The sequence below is a fragment of the Neodiprion fabricii genome, chromosome 4 (genome assembly GCF_021155785.1).
Source record: "Neodiprion fabricii isolate iyNeoFabr1 chromosome 4, iyNeoFabr1.1, whole genome shotgun sequence".
Taxonomy (NCBI): domain Eukaryota; kingdom Metazoa; phylum Arthropoda; class Insecta; order Hymenoptera; family Diprionidae; genus Neodiprion; species Neodiprion fabricii.
In genome coordinates, this window is record NC_060242.1 from 6,207,325 (window position 1) to 6,228,335 (window position 21,011).

General features: G+C 34.6%; 1 protein-coding gene across 1 annotated transcript in view; it reads right to left on the reverse strand.

Annotated features, from left to right (window-relative positions):
- The window catches only part of LOC124180281 (protein C-ets-1), a 144,977-nt gene that overhangs the window by 122,896 nt on the left and 1,070 nt on the right, over positions 1 to 21,011 (reverse strand). The window contains exon 2 of the mRNA XM_046565596.1: positions 8,196 to 8,302. Coding sequence (XP_046421552.1) covers positions 8,196 to 8,300 — 105 coding nt within the window. The 5' untranslated portion in view covers positions 8,301 to 8,302. The remainder of the gene's footprint in view (positions 1 to 8,195; positions 8,303 to 21,011) is intronic.

Below are 21,011 nucleotides of genomic sequence, written 5' to 3' on the forward strand. Positions count from 1 at the left end.
CAGTTGGGAATTCAGATGGTAGGGCGATACGAATGCAGTTTCGAATTTATAATCACCTGAAAATCTGATTAACTTGGTTAGAAAACGATTCGAACATTATTCTCTTGAATTCACAGCTCAGCAGTTTCACGTGGTAACTGAAAATATATATATTTATACATACACATATGTATATGGGGCATTCCACGTCGATTCAAGATACAAAGATTTCGGACAAATTTTTTATTTTTCGTTTTATTTTTTTTTTTTTTTTCTTCCGAACACATTTTTCACCATTACGAAAAATACATCCGAAATTGTATACGTATAAACTACCGCGCATCACCGAATAGAACTTTGACGCTGTAACAAAATCATATCGTGCCTACCGTTAGATTAATTCAAAACTGCGCCGATTTCTCCCCCCAGAACAAAAATAAATAAATATAAAATAAAAAGCAATCCGGTAAAGTGCGTACTAAATCTTCTTTTCGTTCTTTCGTAATTTTATATTCCTTCGTGTAATTAGACTGCCGAAACAATAAAAAAAAAAAGACATTTGCAACGTTTTTTCTTTAATTTTTTTTTTCCCATCAGGCGGCACGATTTTGTTTAAAAATAAAATCAGGCTTAAAGACTAGAGCAGTGTATCAGATTTTCTTTTTTTTTCCCCCATGCCTATTCTTCTACAAACGGAGTTTCTTTGTCGCATTACGCCGTAGAAGACGGTGATGTTTTTTCTTCAGCCTCTTCTCTCCCCCCACCCCTCTTCTTACTCCACGTCCCCTTTATATCGTACCCAACGGGTGGCTAAAAGGTCAGCCGAACCCGTGTAATTGAATCAATTTCTCGATTCTATTTACAATCGCACGCGCGTTTGTGTGTTTAATAAACTTCACTTTCATCCGAAGGGTAGACCCAACTTTACGATTGATGTATTATACATACGCAACGTTACAGGGTTGGTTATGTATTACATACACGCATACATACATACATGCGTACATGTGTGCTGGCTCGATTCGTTGGGTCGAGGGGTAAGATAAAAACGTAAAAACGTAAAAACGAAAACTCCGATAAATAAGAGTGAATAGAATGAATAAAAGAGAGAGAGAGAGAGAGAGAGAGGGAGAGAAGAAAAGAAATACACAGACAAAGGAAGAAAATAATGTTATAATTCCCTTCGATTGACGCAACAATACATTAAATAATTTATATAAAAAAAAAAAAAATCGATAATATACGACAATAATATGAAAAGGCATTAATTATATCATTATTGTTTCACTATGATTGTTGTATAATACATACATACATACATACATACATACATATATATATATTGTATTAAAAAATGCACGACTTTGCATGTTTGTTTGTATTTTTTTTCTTTTTTTTTTCATCGTATTTATAATGATTTTGCACGCATTATACATAAACGGATAATGAATGGATCATAGGACGAACAAAGGGGTTGTTGCTGGACGGAAAGACATTGGAGAAGTTCCAGAAATAGCTGCTGCTGCTGCTGCTAGTGCTTTCAAGCTCGGCTCTCCTCTTTCTCTGGTTTACACTCCCTGCAAACTTCTCTTCTCTTTCCCTTCGCTTCTCTTCTTCTTTGCTATGATACCAGACCGTTCATAATACGTATGTATGTATGTATGTATTTATGTATTCATGTATATATATACACTAGTAAATATAGTAAAAGCAGTAAAAGTGCAGCAACAACTTTTGCCCATAACATTTTTCAATTTAATGCTCACTTTTCGATGTATTAGAGCATATTTTTTTTTCCCAATAGAACCCCCCTGTAATGCGATGTGAGTAATTTGTTAAGTTTTTTTCTTTTCTACAAGAAAAACCTGCAAAAGAATTTTATTATAATAATATGTAAAAATATTTGCGAAAATCGGTTCGGCCGAAATCATTACTACGACTGTATTATTTCAAGTGAATATTTCTAATTGACGAAATTGAACAAGTCAATTGTCGAACTTACATAACAATAACGAAGATCGTTGTTGCGAAACAAATATAAATCAATATGTACGTCTTTCTAGCGTGTGGATCGGTTGGTTATTTATGTGCAAGAAACAGGCGGGATAAAACGACAAAGGAAAAGATTTTAAAAAAGGCAACAAAACCGATTTCTAATTAAGCTACGCGAACGGAGAATTGAAGAAAAATAAATCTATGTGGAAAAAGGGATTTTAAAGAAGGATGCAGACGAAACATTTCTACGCGATATAAATAGTACAAGATAGAAAATACGGCGTAATTGATTTTCGAGAAGTATAAACAACAATAAGGAATGAAGAGAGGAAAAAAAAAAATAAATAAAACTTTTTCTTACTTCCAATTCTGACAAATCCCTCCTCGAACGAGAAATAGCAAAAAAAAAAAAAGAAAAAAAGGAAAACAGCTGTTAGCTGAATAGGAGAGAAATGAAACTTGACTCATTTCCACTTACGAATAATTACCGACATAATTAACAGATGTATACAACTATATTTATTCGTATTAATTTCATTTCACATTACGAAACGGTGAACGGAAAAAATCAATATTTCACTTTTCCTTATTTTCAGGACAATCCAACCGCGGATACTTCGAATTTTCATCTGTGATTAAAACAATCAGCCAATTTCATACGATTTTTGAACTACCTCGGTCATTTTTCCACGAACTAAAATACAGTTTAGTTCGTACATCCTCGAAACTGTCATAGAGTGCAAACTGTTGGACAATTATTTTTGTTTTTTTTTTCTTTACATAAATATTTTCAAAACCGTTAAACGTCGACATTTTTGTAAATTCAAAAATTTTCAGCAAGTTCAAAGTATGTTGTCGGATAAAGAAGAAAAAATCCCATCGTCGTGGGACGTCTCTTGAAAAATTATCGTGAATGAAAAATACGATCGTTAAATAATATTTTCAAAAATCAAAAAAAAAAAAAAAGGTTTCAGAAAAATGACATGCTGTATTATCGCGTGTGAAATTTTTTTCATTATCGACAAAAATAACGGCAGGGTTAACAAGTTTTTCGATTTTGCGGCGGACGCGTTACGGGAAAGAAAGAAAACAGGTTAAAAAAAAAATAAAAAAAAAAAAAATGAGGAAAAAACAACCCCTGATTTTTAGAAGAGCAGGTTACGGTGGAAATAACAGGACGACGAACGTCGTCGTCGTCTATTTTTAACCTTCATTCATGGAATCGTTTCTTTCTTTATTTTTATTTCTTCCTCTTTTAAAGCTGCCTGCCTGCCTGCCTGCGATAGGGAGGGTTGAAGATGGCCGCTGTACGCGGCTTTTTTCTTTGTCATTTTTTTTTTTTTTTTTTTCAAATTTATTTATTTATTTATTTATTTTTTTTTTAATGTATTTTCTCGCAGGACCACGGTTACAATATTATACAGGTGCGAGTTGAGAGGCTATGAGAATGGCGCGCATGTAACACGGTTTGAATAAGAAAGCAGGAAACGATAAAGATCTTCGGTTATTCCTGTAGCTGAAATTCAAATTCCGGTACGTATCTCGCTCTCGGATTTCATATACATCACGTTACGAGCGAAGGACCGACTTTGACTCGAGTCGACTGCGAATGAATGACTGACCGATAACGACTTGCGAAGAAAAAAATAATAATAATGACGATAATGATAATAATAATAATGGTGTAACGATATATTTCATTTTAACGTCAAATTACAGAAAAAAAAAATAACAAGTGAGTTGTAAAAAAGGTGGGGAAAATAACTCGAGATTTATGAATCCAATATGGCGGACGAAAACTTCAAATTCTATCGAATACGGTGAAAAAACTCTATTCAGGGGTTTTAGGCAAAATTCGATTTCAGTTTCGTAATCAGCGATCCCAAAAACATACAATTTATGCAAAAATGAAACTTGCCCGGAAATGAATTATTCCTTGAATTTCCACGATTTTTTTCAATCAATTTGCTTCTAACGATAACAATTTACGTTACGTAGCAATAATTACTACCGAGTAATGAAAACCAATTAGTTGTCTATCGGAAATGGCGTAAAAAAAACCGCAAAGAGATTTGTTGAAAATTTCTCGAAATATACAAAAAACCAAAAAAAAAAAAAAAAAAAATGACTCAAAGTATTAAAAATTCATTAGTTTCATATTATTTAAATTCGACTTATCGTTATCGTTATCCGATATCGTTTACCTCGCCGATGCGGAAAACTCGGACGCGTGAATGAACGAACGAACGAACGAAGGCTGCGGATGATGATGATGGTGGTTAAAATACGTGAGAGAGTGTCGCGTCGCGTCGTCGAAAAAGGCGACGAGTAAAATAAAAGGTGTCAGCTGCTGTGTTACTGTTAGAACCGTGGGAGCCTGAGCCTGAGGGAAAGACTTTCGTCTCCGGTTTTCAGTGACCTGCTGCCGCAGATCCCTTTTCCGAAAGAAGGTGCGTGAGTTTGAAATCGATACTTTTCGACATTTTTTAAAATTTATTTTACAAAATAGTCGCCAGTAGGTGACAACCTATCAAATTATCACATTTATCATCGCGTTTTCGTAATCTGCGAAGATCTCCTCAAACGTAGAATAAAAAGAAAATTTTCTCGTTCTATTCATATAAAAAAATATTTGAACGATGAGCAAAAATTTTGGATATTATATATAGGATGATTTGTTTAAAGTCGATTTAATATTGTTAATATTTTTTATTTTTGAATAAATAATCGTGGCTTGCAAATAATAATATTATGTAACAAATTTCTGAATCATCACCGATATAACATTTGATAGGAATGAGAACGGTTAGTTTGCTCTGTCGGTAAGGGTAGGAGTACGGCATACCCTTAAACAAGAACAGAATTTGTCCCAATTCGCTTGTAAATTCGGTAGGAAAAGTAAGAAAGAGGCGGATTTTGAGTTGGGACTAAATGCAATTAAGACTGCACTGGCCGTACATTCTCAACCAAAAGTAAGTCTCGTCGACAATATTGAATACTTTACGATCGGATAATAATCAGACGAAATAAAGACGTCAAAAAAATCAAATTTGAACAATAATAATGCCCAAAAGTTATCAATCAATTGTTTAAACAAAATACTCTGCAATAAATTTTTAGGGTATATTTGTTTGTTTTTCGTTACATGAAATAAAATCGTTGATTTTTCAGAATACACGTATGAATTTTTAAACACATCTTTCACTGTTTTTGCAAAAAGAAAGGAAAGATCATGAATTTTGGATACGTTTTTTGTAAAAACGTTGTAAATTACATTTAAGAATTTTCCGGGGCATTGAACGAATAGTTTCGTAAATGTACAGTCTTTACAAATTTTCGAAAACGGAAATTTCCAAATAATGGTAAAAACTCTTTAAAAACTCATCTGTATTCACAAAAATCATTACGAATTCGTTTCACACGACAAGAAAAAAAAAATACGTTCCTTAAAAATTTCTTAAACAATGATTTATTTCAACAGTTTACCGATAACTTTTAGTCAATATATTTATTGAGATTTAAATTTCTTATCGCCTTATCTCGATTCAGCCAAAGTTCGACAAGGTCGATTTTCGCGGTAGAAAATAACTATTTTTGCAACATTAAACACGATTTCAAATAAGTCTCGATTTTACGATACGATATTAGTTTGCAATGTTTCGGTTTATCGAATTTCAAAAATAATTAACAGGATAATAACCGAGTCAAATATTAATTACAATGACTGTTATTAAAAAAATAACTAAAATTCAAATCTCTACAGAAAAAAAAAAAATGTCTATATTTCCGATATTTTTACATAAATATCGATATATTTTCAAATTTTTGTACATCAATTTTTACAAAATCAAATCATAACTACTGTTTCGTAGAAAAAAACAAAAAAACAGAAAAAAAGTTGAATCTAATAATTACTCCGCGACGAAAAACCGCATATATATATAGATCCAAAAACTGAACTTTAATTTTCAACAAATGAAAACTTTCGTGATTTCAGCAGAGTTATATACGTATCAAAAAATTGAAGGACGTAAAAAATTTTTCATAAACATCTTTTAAATTTAAGTGTATTATATATAACTTGAGAACAAAAATTAAAAAAAAAAAACACACCGTCGTTGCATTCACACCCCAGCAACAATTGAGAATATATATTTCGCAATATATTCTTATCTTTTCACTGTTTTTTCTTATTTCTTTTTCGAGAGATGTTCGGAAGAATTCCGTACTCGGCAAAGCATCGATCATTACATCCTGCAGCTGATCCCTAAATGCCGTATTATGCGTACATCAAGTACGTACCGTACATATGTATAATAAAATACCGGTAGTAAATAAGCACTTAAACACCGGGTAGTAATAACGCAGGTGCGTATGTAGGATTTTTATGTTAAAGGTAATTTTCGAGACGTAATTCTCTCTCTCTCTCTCTCTCTCTCTCTCTCTGTCTTTCCGGACAACGAAACGGACTCTTTGACCGACTTCCTTTTCCGGTCTCGGATATAATCTCGTACACGGACACAAAATTATAAAACACGTATACCTGTGCAGGACAATTTGAAAAGAGAATATTTTTTCTCAGGTTTCTTTTTTTTTTTCTCAAATATCGTGTAAAAAATTGAAAAATCGTTGTTCCATGGTGTATGAGGGCTTGAAACGTTCGTAATTTGACAAAGATTAATTTAAGATTTAATTTTTCACGGGAATAAAAAAAAAAAAAAAGAGGGGGGGGGGGATATTTTCAGGAGGCGAAAAGATATTGATTATTTTCGTTCATGCTGGTCTTTATAATACCGCATATTTTTTTCTTGAAACGTGGTTTGGGGGGGGGGGGGGGGGATATCCATTTTTTTTTTCTATTAGAAACTTAGCCTCGAGTACGAAACTTTTCAAACTAACCGAGTGTGATTCTGTCCAAACGAAGACAGCAATTGAAAAATTCATTTAGGAGTATATTTCCATACTCAAGACCTTTTAGAAAAAAAAATAAACGACTTAAATTCCCGACCCCATCGGTTTGGCTTGGTCGGTTCTTTGTCAAATGCCCCATATATATATATATATATATATATGTGTGTGTATATATGTATATCCAATTATCATACACGACGTACGCTAATTGAGCAATTTTCATTCATATACTTTCAACGTGTTCGTATCTTTTTTTTTTCTTTTTTGTTTCTACACGTAACAAGAATAACGTGTCACAAGCTTACCGACCCCTCGGCTAATTTAACGCCGTGCCGGTTACAGACTCGAATCTGACCGCACTTGTAAATATTTTACAACAATAAGACTGGCAGTTAGACTTTCCTCGTTTTCTATAGCCTGATATTATACGTAATATTTTTTCTCTTTCTCTCTCTCTCTCTTTCTCTCTAATTTATATACATTAGACTGGTTGCAAAAAGACGACAAATTTTTTTTCAATGTCACATGTTTAATGGTTGTAAGAAGAGGAAATAAGATGTTATGTTATAATTTGAGAATTTGATATTCATGTTCAGCGGTTCCTGAACGCAATTATCCATTTTTTATTTCAGTTGATTAACGTGAGAGAATAATTTTATGAAATTTCTAAATTTTGTAGCTAACTAAAGCTGAGCAATGTACATGAATGTCCGATACATATTTTTGTAGGAAATTGAGTGCTCTAGAAAGAAGGTCTGTTATAATTTTTTATTAACTAAACTCCTTCGAAAGTTGTTCAAGGTTAAAATTGAATTCATGTGAGAATTCACTTTTCTTTCGATATTGACAGCGAAAATACTAGACTCGCCACAAAATATTGTGGGTTTATTTATTTATTTATTTATTTATTTTTATCGTAAAGCATTTCAACCGCTAATCGAATCACGTTATTCAATTAATTTTCAACTTGAGCAATTTTATTTTTTGCCAACTTTAAAAAAAAAAGGGGGGGGGGATCTTAAAGTGAAATTACATATCATTAGTTGTAATAATTACAAAAAAAAGTGAAATCGAAGCGATTCGTTAGCTTTTTTTTTTTCTTTTCACGAGTTTTGTATAGCGATTCGTAACAAAGCATCGTTTCCTAAACTTTAACCTCACATAATAATTCCATTATTTCCTGTTTTTGTATTTTTCAAAACGATTGCTAAAGAGACGAACAAAAAAAAAAAAAAAAATCTACATTTCGGCCAGCCAAAGTCACGAAATAAAATATGCGTGAAGATTTCGGAAGCATAATTATTCCTTACCTTGATGGAACGGTGATCGATAGGATAGCCTTTCCGAATCCCAGGACTTTCTTCGTAGAAGTCTTGATCGTCCTCCGCGTAATCGTACAAGGAATCGATATCCATGGCTATGCGGGAAAATAAAAACAATCAATTAATTGACCAGCAAAGAATTATATATATATATATATACATAATTTTTCAGTTGACCAAAAAAGTCAACAGAAATAGAAAATCGACCCATTATGAAATGTTTGGAAAGGAAAATGCGGTTTTTGAGAATTTTGAAAACGACACACTTTTCAAAATAGCTCTCAATCGTGATAAATAATTAACAACTTGAGTAAATAATTTGAAAAAGTTCAGCGTTTGAAAAGAATTTGGATGAAAATAATATACGGTGAGGGTCAGACTTTGGTTGGATTCGCATGGAATTCCCCATATGCATAATATCATCGTTTTATTAACCGGCGAAAGTTGCGGAATAATTTTTGCCTCTTCCGTTAGTTAAATTTTCCTCGAATGAGAAGAAAAAAAGAAATAAAGAAGAAAGCCGGTAATACGCGACGGCAAAGGGAAGCCGTTCGTGCAAGACTTCCGGTCTTTCGTTCTCGACTTCCTCAGATGGTCCAGAAGTTACACAGATGCCATGGATTTTTCAAACTTTTAGAATAAAAATACAAATCGTTCATAATAATCATTGACAAAGTCTAATATTACGATAATTCGATATACGAAACTTGTAAATGAAAAAAATAAATAAACAAAATTCCTTTCGCATTTTCCGAGTCGCCAGTAATTTTGGATATCAAAATTCGTCGTCTCTTCGACGTTTTCCGAGATCTAAGATAATGATTTTCCGAATACTTTTCGTATCGTTTTAAAATTGAAATGATAAAAATGTAATGAATCGTTATTATGCACAAATATAATTGTATTATATTTATTCAAAGATAATTGTATTTAACATATTGTTATACTTCGCTCGTGTAAAGTAGTAAATTTGATAATTATACGTTCGAAGCTAACTAAAACTGTAAATATGTACAGATACAATAGTAAAGATAATAAAAATTCCAAGTTTCAATATTCCCTCTTTTTCCAAAAATTCGAAAGTATTCCCCGACGAAACTTGTCTCACCGCACATTTTCCTCGCGCAATGTTCAACCTCATCTGCATTTCATTCCAAAACCTAATCCGGACGATGTCGCAAAATCGTCGAACAAATGATCATTCTCACGTTCGGCACACAAACAAAAAACAGAAAAGAATAAAACGGTGATAATTGTAAGATCGAAATATAATTGCAGCTACAACGGATGCCGAACCACGAGGGTTTTGAAAAATAAAAAAAAAAATAAAAATACAACCAAGCTACCGAAAATTTCACCCTCTTATGTACACTGAGAGAAATTTTCAGTTCCGGTTACCGCTCAGTCTTCAACTATTTTCACTTTTTACCATAATGGAAAAATATAGTTCTAGGTAGAAAATGAAAATTAGTTTTTTAGCCGTTACCGGAAAGTCTGGTATCCGTTAATATTCTTTATCAATACGATCGCTGTTGCTATATTATCTTGCAACTGTTGCGAAAATTTAACGCTCGTGCAACGATAAATCGACGTTAAAGCCTTGTTTAACTAAAAAAGTAGAGTAAACCGAACAAATTGATTTTGCGCTGCAATAACCAAAAAAGGATCGACGATAGCGCAAAATGGTTAGGCATCCCTCGTTTTTCGTAATTCCAACAATATTCAAACAGTTTTTTTAACGATACATGTTTTATTAAATTTTTCTACTTACTGCAACAAATGAAATTTTTCTCAGTGTACGATACAAAGACACACGCAACAAAAGTCAGTCTCTCTCTCTCTCTCTCTGTCTTTCTAATTCACTCTTTCTTGCGTGTGTATATACCTACCTATATTTGCGCACAACAAGGACAACAAATTCAAGTGTACACGTTTCGAGAATAAAATATCAAGTTACCCCGCAGGACGCCCCTCGAAATCGAGGCGTGTTCCGTTCCCTTCCCCCCCCCCCCCCTTTTCCCCCTTTTTTCTCATCGTCCCTTTTTTCCCCACCACCCCGCAGTCAGTCAGCCCTTGAGATCCTTTTTTCATCCCACGCGCTTCTCCACTTTCCTTCCTACCACCTTCCATCCTTCCGTCCCGCCTGCAACTCGACCGGCGAACGGGCGTATTACAGTACATGTATATATATATATATATATATATTACATGAACTACTCCAGGCAAAATCGACGAGGGTTTAATTTTTTATGTAATCCTTTCGACTGTAAGAAGGCACTCGGGATTTTTTGCAAAACACCGCGGTTGTTGATAATCTTTCGCGTCAATTTGTTCGAATCGAAAAGATTTTTTTTTTTTTCATGCCTCGAGATGAAAGAAATTTTAAACAGATAATCAGTTTCCAAAAATTTGAAAAAAATTCGTTAACAATCCTGGGATATGTGTGGAAATGTTTAAGTAGCAGACTAAAAAAAAAAGACTATCAGTGCTTGAGACTTTTTGTAAATTTTTTTTACTCCTCAAAGAGTTCAAAAATTAAAATTGAAAAAAGGAAAAAAAAATTATGCATCCGATATCCGACACTGGATTTTTGGCAATTTGTTTTTCACATTTATAAATTAAGCTAAGACTAAAAATATACTAATAAATAAAAATAACTAAAATCTGAAAAACCTGCTTCTTACAGTTGGGAACGGTATGAGGAAAAAAAAAAAAAAAATACCGCGGACCAAATTTAAGAGGCCGAGGGTCAGACCCTGTTCGATTTGGCGTGGAATGCCCCGTATGCATATATATGCCGCCTCCTCTTAGCTCGGAGCGAAGAACGAACGACGACAGATGGTGGATGACGATCAGAATGATAATGATGATATTCAGAGTACAGCATCCAGCCTCTCTCTCTCTCTCTCTCTCTCTTTCTCTCTCGCTCTCTCTCTCTATTTCTTTCTTTCCATTTTCCCGAAGATTGAAATGAATCTTTTGACACGTTTTTTTCTCACAATTATCTGTAGAAAAATTTCATCACAGGTAAGGAATGTGAAATTTTTCAAAACTTGGAATAACTCGACGCAAAAAATCTCTATCATTTAGGTATAATAAAATTGAACCGACTATAATTACGGGTAAATAGTTTTTTACATTTTCGTTTGTCAATTTTTTTTTTTTTTTTTTTCATACGTTCCTTCAACGTTACATATAAATAAATATGAACTACCTGTACACAGACTTTTTTGTCCGTCGCATAGTTTTTGCCAGTCTCAAAATTAATTTCAAATCCACCATATCGCTTTCGTAATATTAAAAATCGGATCGTCAAAGTGGTGAAAAAAAAAAATCTTCAACGTGTTATATCGAAATGTACCATTTCAGTGGAAGAGAAAACTAGATGAAGGAAAAAAAAGGTATAAAAAAAAAAAATTGTACACGCGATGTAATAACGAGATAGCTGCAAATGCATTTGGTTCAAACGAAATAACAAATTAATGAAAACTTGCAGTCAAGTAAAATTCTGCCGATGTGAAATTTAAACATCATCATCATCATCATCATCATCATACCGCATTTTTCCTCCGTTTCGATATCGTACGTACGTACGTACGAATAATCTTACGATTTATACCATATTTGTATATTTGTCAAATTGATTGCATAATTTCTTTGTTTCTTGTAAAATCGAATCGATCAATCGATCGATCATTGATGTAATTGTATTAAATGCATAACGACGAATAAACCGCGTTCGCGTTTCGCCATATGAGATGAATAAAAAGAGAAAAGAAATAAAAAGGAAGAAGAAAAAAAAAAAACCCCGTACACCCACACATCAGGTATTCACACGTACGCGTAAATTCCAAACTTCGTTTCTCGGTCGTTTAATTAATGTGCGGTAACGCAACATTCGCGAAACGTCAAACATTCAATCAGCAAAGTGACGCGTTCTCGCATCGTTATACGTACGCACGCAGGGTGTAAAGTCCTCGGTGTTCTAAGTACGGATTGTAGGTTGTCCCCCTGATTACCTCTGACACAACAACGTGTTGTAACGATCAAACTGCAGTTACGACGACAATGTGTCTGCCCAAGCAGTCTGCAGCTCATGGAAAACCGACGTGATTAACCCTTTTAGTCATAGCGTTAAGTATTCTTGCCAACTATTTTATATTATATGTCCAATATTTTTTTTTTTTTTCAACATATTTCTTTGCAATTTTTTGATATTTCTGATAGCATACCAGTATAGGTTTTCAATGTTCGAGAGTAATTATCGCGATATAGTGTAAATTGTTGTTGTTGGAAACGAATTGATCGAGAAGAAATCGTGAAAACTTAAGGAATAATTCGTTCCCGAGAAACTCTACGCAAATACATGTTTTACGTTTAATAATAAGTTTTTCAAGTCACCGATTACGAATCTCGAGTCGAATTTTGACAAATTCAATTTGGCGGATCGAATATGACGGAGAAAAATTTCAAACTCGATCGAATCCGGAGAAAAAAAACTTTGCCCAGGGATTTTTGTAGTCGCTGATTACGAATTTGAAACCAGATATTGAAAATTCAACACGGCGAGTCAAATCAGCGACCCCGAAAACCCCTGAATACAGTTTTTTTAACCGGATTCGATCGAATTAAAAATTTTCAAGCGTCACCTTGAGTTTTTTCAATCCGACTCGTATCCACAATCAGCGAACCCGGAAACCATGGATTACTCTCCAGTTACAAAAGTTAACTCGGCACAAGGGTTGGAATGAAAATTTTTTTTTTAACCATGCTGGCATAAAACGGAACCGAAAAAAATCAATCTCGTGCGGAAAAAAAAAAAGAAAAATCATTTCGTACAAAAAGTTTACGACGATTGATCAATTTTTACACGTTTCCTCTCGAATTTCGTCATTCGATATTGACGTAAGGATTTACATTTCGTCTCTTTGTATTTCAGCTGTACCGTATATGCGATATATAGTTTTGTATGAAAAGTGCGCAAAGCGGGGAAAATCCTCAACGCGATAGTCTTTAAATAGAAAGCACATGCGGCCGTGACATTTAGGAGAGGGATGAAAGGGTTCTCGGCGGCACGTTGCAGGTTACATTGTTCGACGGAGAAGGGTGAACGAGAGAAGGGTTGCAAGGTGCTGCAGTTCGTTTACACATTTCTAAAAATTCCAACCCAACCCCTTTTATTGTTTACCGAGCACCCGACTCGGTGATGAAATGTAGTCTGAGTCTACCTGTTCACCTGTGCAGCATTAGCAGAAGCGTGCAATTTCAAAAGAACCTCAACGACCCTCGAATTCGATTTATCGACGAGGTTGAAGTTGGTTAACGTTTTGCTTTAACGATGGATGTTTGGCAAAAAAAAAAAAAAAAAAATCGTTACTTCGATCCTTGGAAGTCTAGTCTGTGAAAATGATAAGATGTTGATATTTCGATGAGCCAATTTCTCGTTAATCTTCTTCTGAAATTGTAAAACAACGTTCTTTGTTTTTTTTTTTTTTTGTTGTTTTTTTTTTACATCACGTTTCGTTCTCTGTTAACTTTACTAACCAACTTCAAAACCGTGCCGACTTCAATCAACTCTCGAAGTACGTCGATTTTCTTCTCAGGTTATAAAAACCGACCGTCAGGTACCTGAGTGAATGTTATCTAGTTTGGTATAAGTTTGTAAACGAAACTGGCGTAAATACGACGACCGATTTCCTATCCGAGAACCCATCTCTGCTGTGTAAAAATGGAAAAGAAAGAAGGGAGGAGGGGGAAAAAAAAAAAAGAAAAAAAAGAAACCTTTCGACAAGAACGAAATGAGTCACATTTTTATTGCCCCGCATTCCTAAATTCCTAAGATATTTTCAATGATGATTTTTACCACTCGAGCGGAAAAGCAGGCAACAACGGATTTACATGTGTAGTAAGTATTTTTAATTTCTCAACGCGCGTGGTGAAAATTTCAAAGAAATTCTCTCCGACAATATACAACGATATTATGAATACGACTTTGCGTCTCTGAATACAGTCGAGTTTGCAGGCATTTGATATATTATTTTTTATCTCTACTTCGTTTTTCTTATCCTTCGACGAACAAATTCTCAAGATATTTAGTCAAACGTTTCATTTCGAAACGAAGGGAAATAAATTATAGTAATAGAAAAAGACTTCCACGTCCGTGTAAAAAAATAAACAATATTTAACAAATATAAACGACAAGGCTATTCGTTGCTGCTGCTGCCGCTGCAATCAGAGTTTAAAGAGCGCATGATTCAAAAATTTTTCTTGTTGTTTCTGTGGAACACGTTCTATTCCGCAGCTTCGTAGAAACGCAATGACGACAAAGTTTAGAAACGATGACTAAGGGTGTAAACAGATATATCACGCACACACACACACACACACACACACATATATATATATTCAATGTAACAACAGCGTGTAATTTCAACGAATTCGCAGCTAAGCGGGTTTAATTTTATACAATAATACCACAGTCTTCTTGTATATTATTGTCTCGGTACCTATAAAATAATAAAAAAAAATAAATAAATAAAAAAGAAACAAATCATAAGAATCCCAAAGTTCATTGTTTTATCCTTAGCTGAATAATTTTAACACGATAAGGAATCGAGGAAATGGTGAAAACGGTATATGGAAAAAAAAAAAGAAAGAAAGAAAAGTAAAACCGAGAAACAAATATCTATATGTATAGGATATTATCGAACCGTGACAGGAAAAATATTGCACAATCTGTGTATGTTATACGGAATGTTATCGGACAATGAGACTGAAAATAATCCGATATGAATAACACACAGAGTGGTTGTTCAGCGACGTATAACGTTTTATCCATAAATAGCATTGATCGTACAACATTAAACGTTGAATGGTATATAATACAGTTGTTGTTATAAAAGCGATGAGGATGTTTTAAAAAAAAAAATCTATCGGTATTACAGTTATATGTATAATATATCGTACAACAAGAGAATTGAATTCGCAATCACAGCTTTGTGATATATACATATATGTGCTCGAACACGGTATAACTTATAACGACGTGACACAACAACGACGAGAGATAGTAGTCAGAATCGAACGAGATAGATCGATTCAACGATATCGTTATTAAGCTGATGAATTATTACAAGATATCGTACGAGATAAATTATTAGCCTTGTACAAGCGACTTGGTATACCGACGCTTAATGATTATAATAATAACAACAACAACACTAATACAACCGGGAAAATCTCTTGAAACTTGAAAATGAACCGCGCATGCGCCAAATAATTCAATCTCATTGGTCGGCCAAATCTTCCCGCGGCGATATTCTTGACTGCGACGCAGGCGAGCCAACCTACGCAAAATGTGTACGTTTGAATTTTTAACGAGCGTGAGCGTTAAATTCCGACCGTTCTTTGAAGAATCGACTTTCCGACCCGACAACAAACGCTTCCCAAACCTTTCCGAGTCGCTGCCTCGATTATTTGAGATTCTAACCTCGAAAATTCGCATCAACTGCATCGCCGTCAGAAACAGTTTGACAGCTGAAAACTCGCGCATGCGCGGTTGATTTTCAATTTTCAAGAGATTCTCCCGGTATGTAATAATATCTGCAACGATTTTCGCTCGTGACTTTTAATGACGAATCGATATTCTGAACGACACGTGAATAATTAATACTACATGTATTATGAGACCACCTTTTCACAGATTTCTTTTTTTTTTTTTTTTTTGATTAAAAAATATTATTCTATAACACATCAGCCGAGTGTCGATTGTTTCTCCAGTAGCGAAATGACGAGTGCGCTATTTTGTGTGTGTGTGTGTGTAAATTTTCTGACGACACCTGTTTGCGATTTACCGATCGAATTTTATATTTTACGTTTGCGATTTATATAACCTAATCGTATAATACAGAAACACAATATTCAACTTCGATTTCATATCTTTCTCTGCAGACACGTTGCGGCAAATCTTTATCTTATCTTTACAATCTGTTGATGTGCTTTTATACACTTGTACGTATACAAAAAATTTTCCTGAACTTGAACTCGACGCATAACATATATATATATATATACATATAAGTATATATACCATCTATACGCCATTCGTATATTTGTAAAAATATATACCAATTGGATTAAACATTGCATTTTTTGAAAAATAATGTATCAATATATCAAGTAATAAGTGCCATGATAAAAAAAAAAAAATCCCTACACAGAAAAATTCATTGGCAGATCTACTAAAAAAATTTGTTACAAACTATCTAAACACGGATTCTTGTAGGAAACTTCACGCACTACAAAAAAGTGCCAAGCTAAAATTGTCCCAACTCTAACCGATTAAGAGATATTCGAGATGACTCGATGTTTACAGACGAATATCTTTTCAAATAAGCCGTCGAGGATTTTTAGCAGGGTGAAAAAATGAAAACAAAACGGAAACATCAAAGAGAATAGTTCTGCGTGATTTTCAAACGGAAGTAGTCATAATGAGAAGAATAAGAATAAACGTAGAATGAATAAAAGACGTATAGTGTGTCTGTCGCGACGATGAAAATCGCTTACTCGCAATTTTATTCGTAAACGTGCTCGTACATTGTACGCGAAAACATATCACGCAATTTTAAAGTCAAAATATCGACGGGAATAACACACGAGTGAAAGTAAAGGAAAAAAAAAAAAACAACAAAAAACAGCAACTTATTTTTACTATTTATCAAACCCTACGAATATCAATGATGTGAAAACGCCACGCCGAATACAATTATCGTAACGAAAAACTTTTTCAACATCGTTGTTCTTATCGTACAATTACGCTGATCGTTGATAACGGTGAAAAAGAGTGAAATTTTGCTCCGTCGGTAAAGTCCGACTTAAAGTATCCCCTTAAAAACTGATCGCGGAGTATAAATTCGATATTTTAGATTCCAAATCACGGGTTCGTACGCTTTTTGGAACCCGAAATTCCCTGACCATTCAAGGTGTTCCAGCCTGAAGTTGGGATTTTTTTCATTAACCTTCCAAGAGATATGCCGCTGATTAATGACAATTTTTTTCCACATTAATACATATTACCTAGTAATTAATTTACTGTCCGAATACTAATTTACAAAAAAAAACAGCCAGCGATTTTCAGTAAAAAAAAAAAAAAACAAAAGGAGGTTTGATATCAATTAACGTACGTACAAGAACAAGTTTATTTCTTAAAAAAAAAAAAAAAATTAAACTTCCAGTCTCATTTTCGAAATTCCCCGACTTTTACCTGCTGTAAGAAAATCTCCGAGTTTTCCCGGTTTTCCAGGTTTTCCCTGTGCGTACGAACCCTGCGTAACGCACAAGTGATATCGAATTATTTTTCGAGCTTGCAGGCCGGCGGCAAACCCGCAGGGCCGTTGAAATATACTTAATATGTTTAAAAAGTGGCCTTATTGTTTTAGGGAGGAAGGGAGAGACGACGCCTTTTAAAAAGACGGGGAAATTTAATATCTCTTTAAAGAAGAGAAGCGGGCTCTCCTCCTCCTTCTTCTCCTTCTTCTTCTTCTTCTTCTTCTTCATCGTCTCATTTACTTGCCGATATGCGGGTTCACGTCGAGGAGAAACGAGCCGCTTATACTTGTCGCAGACCCAACTCTGCCTTACATCCCGGAGGCAAGTGAAAAAATGTTTACGTGTACACAGAGTGTATATACGCGTAGGTTTCAAGCCGTTACACGTACGCACAAACGAGCGTGTAAAACCTTCCGAGAAACCTTTCTTCTTTCTCTTCTCGAGAATTGTGTTTAACGTCAATTAGTTCCGTATAATCGTGATAATTAAATCGGCCAATTACCGGGGAAATAATCGAAAATCAATAGTATCTGTTAATGTTGAGTTTAACATGATTTTTTTCTAAACATTTATAAGAAAATAAATAAATAAAATACAGGGCTTGTATATTTGAGGACAAAAGGATCTGTACATTGATTGTTGTTTAACAAACTTAGTAAATACGGTCTTATTTTGTTTTAGTAGTTGGAAAAATTCTTTCTATTACAACAACAAAATTCACCGAAACACCGTATTGTTTGATTTTACCTTCTTTCGTTTCAGTTTCTTTCAACCGTCAATTGAATGTTGATATTTGTTTAGATTAATATCGATATCAAGTACGCAGTTTTGGAGGAGGAAAATTAAATATTTAACGATACCAATGTGATAAAAAATATGGAAAAAAAACTATCCAATTGACGTAACGAAATATTGAAAATAAAAACATTGTTCTGAATATTTGGAACCGCTTTAAAGGACTTTAATTTTCAAAACCCGAACACAATTTGCTTATTAAAAATAGATTACTCAAATTTGAGACGATATTTCAGTTGCGGAATAATGATTTTTCCTAAAAATGAATCTTTACGTTAACGTTGCGAACATCAATCTCTTGTAAAATTTGTACCCAATAATCTTTCGAATGAAATGAGTCCTCGCGTGAACGCCGAAATCGAACGAATTTACCAAATTTTTTTTAACGACTTGAAACGAAGAATCTTACTTGATTATTATTATTATTATTTTTTTCGTGAAATTTTTTGCAAGAAAATTATCGTAACTTGGACGATTTTGAAAATATCTTCATCGATTTCAATCTCAAAGTTCTGAAACGATTTGACAAACAGTAACGCACTCTAAAGAAAGTTTTCACCATATAATTTCATTTGAACAACTTTGTACTTAGGCATGAAAAATTGAAAAACTCTATTTTTAAAAAGTGTAATTTTTTCAAACATTTTGTTTGATAAAAATTTGAAACGGTTAACAAAAAAAAAAAAAATGATTTCTTTCGATGAGAATGAAGGCTTGTAAAATATCGATTTTGAGATCTGATATAAATAGTCCTAAAATAGCAATAAATTTGAATGTTCGACCGAATAATACGTGACTCTGTTTTAAACATTCTCTCTTTCTCTCTCTCTCTCTCTCTCTCGAGCACGGTAAACAAACTGCTTGCTTGTACGAGACATATTTACACCAATCTTTCATCATCACGCCTGTCTTTTCTTCAGTTGTTCGTTTTCGGTCTTCTCAATTCAAGATTAGTTACAGAAAGAAGTTCTCTCTCTCTCTCTCTCTCTCTCTCTCTCTCTCTCTCTCTCTCTCTCTCTCTCTCTCTCTCTCTCTCTCTCTCTCTCTCTCTCTCTCTCTCTCTCCTCTTCGTCGTCGTCGTCGGGGCGACGTTGCCAGGTCGAGAAAATAACGCGTGCAAAAAGCCTCCCTCGCTTCTAAAACTTCCCAAGAGCGATCGAGAGAGGCGAGAATCGTTTCACGCTTCGAGATTCCTCTTTTCCCTCCTCCCGTCCTTCTTGCTTTTCCCCCTCGATAGTGATATTTCAGTCGGAACGTAGATTTGACGTTTCAATTTTTCGACACCGCCATATTGTCTTTTTCTAATCATTGGGGAGGGGGGGTGTATCGGTGGTGGAAATCCATAATTTTTACCACATTTTGCAGTAACAAAGTCATCCGCGTAATCCACAATTTTTTTTCAGTCAAACAACTCGGCCATATTCAAATTTTGACTAAAAATAATCATAACGTAAATTGTTTGGGAAAACTCAATTCTCCTACGGTCGACATTTTTCAAACCAAACTATACAAATTCAAGATGGCGGCGGCCGATACCGATACAGAATCTGGTCTAAATTCTGGATTTAGACAATCGACGCCCCCCCCCCCCCCACCTCTAATGATAAAAAAAAAATGTAAATTGTGATGTATAAAAATTGCAATTTCAGGTGTTTTTTTTTCAAGTACATTCCGAGTGATCTACACGATGAAAAAAAATCGAGGCGCGACTCCTAACGAGGACAGAACTCGAGAATCCTCGTTTATGAAGTGCAGGCGGTGAAATTTGTCAAACATTTCACGCGATTCCCACGCCCGAATCTCTCTCTCTCTTTCTCTCTCTCCTTTTCTCTCTCAAGTGCAACGTGTGCGTCTGTAATAAAACGCCGCTGGCGGCTATTTGCCCGGCACACGAGAAAACGCCAACCGCGATTTCATAATCGGTGAAAAAAAAAAAAAAAAAAAATACTGCTGCAGCTGCATACCAGATACCGTAAGAAAGAATCGATTCTAATTCCATCTCGAATTCGAGATTAAGGCTTCGCGTGGCTTTCGTGAATAATCGTAATTTTCAAATTTTACAGGAAATATGCCAAGATTCGACGAATCGAAACAAAGCAGAACGTGTTAAACTTACTATTAGATTTACTTTGAACTTTGGAAACGAATCTCGGCCTTGAAATAGTTCTGGTTCCGTACAACGCTTGTTTTTTTTTTTCTTTTTCCTTTCTTCTCTTCATTTCCATGAATGTTTAGTTTGGCTAACGTTGGCAACGATTCCGAGTCTCTCGTCTTTCTTCTTCTCTATTTTCAAACTGCATATTCGATGAATCAGCTATTTCTATTTCATTGCATACCTACTTGGAAAACTGAGAGCATCTGCGGGTAAGAGACGTAAGACGCGCGCTTTAGATACCGCAAATAGTAGGAATTACGCAATAGAAATGAGTCTCGAATTCATACGATATATACGTTTACAATCAATGTCATTGTCATGCGAACGACGGGGCGACGCGGAGAAAGAGAGAAAGAGAAAGAGAGAGAGAAATCGGTGCATATAATATCTCGTATATCGTATGTCAAGGGCTGGATTATTAGACGGCTAACAACGTATTGTCTCTCTCTTCTATTAAGCTCGCCCAGATACAGGCGATCGAAAATAGCCTTCGCAGAAGATAAACAAAAGGCTGCAGCGCGATTATA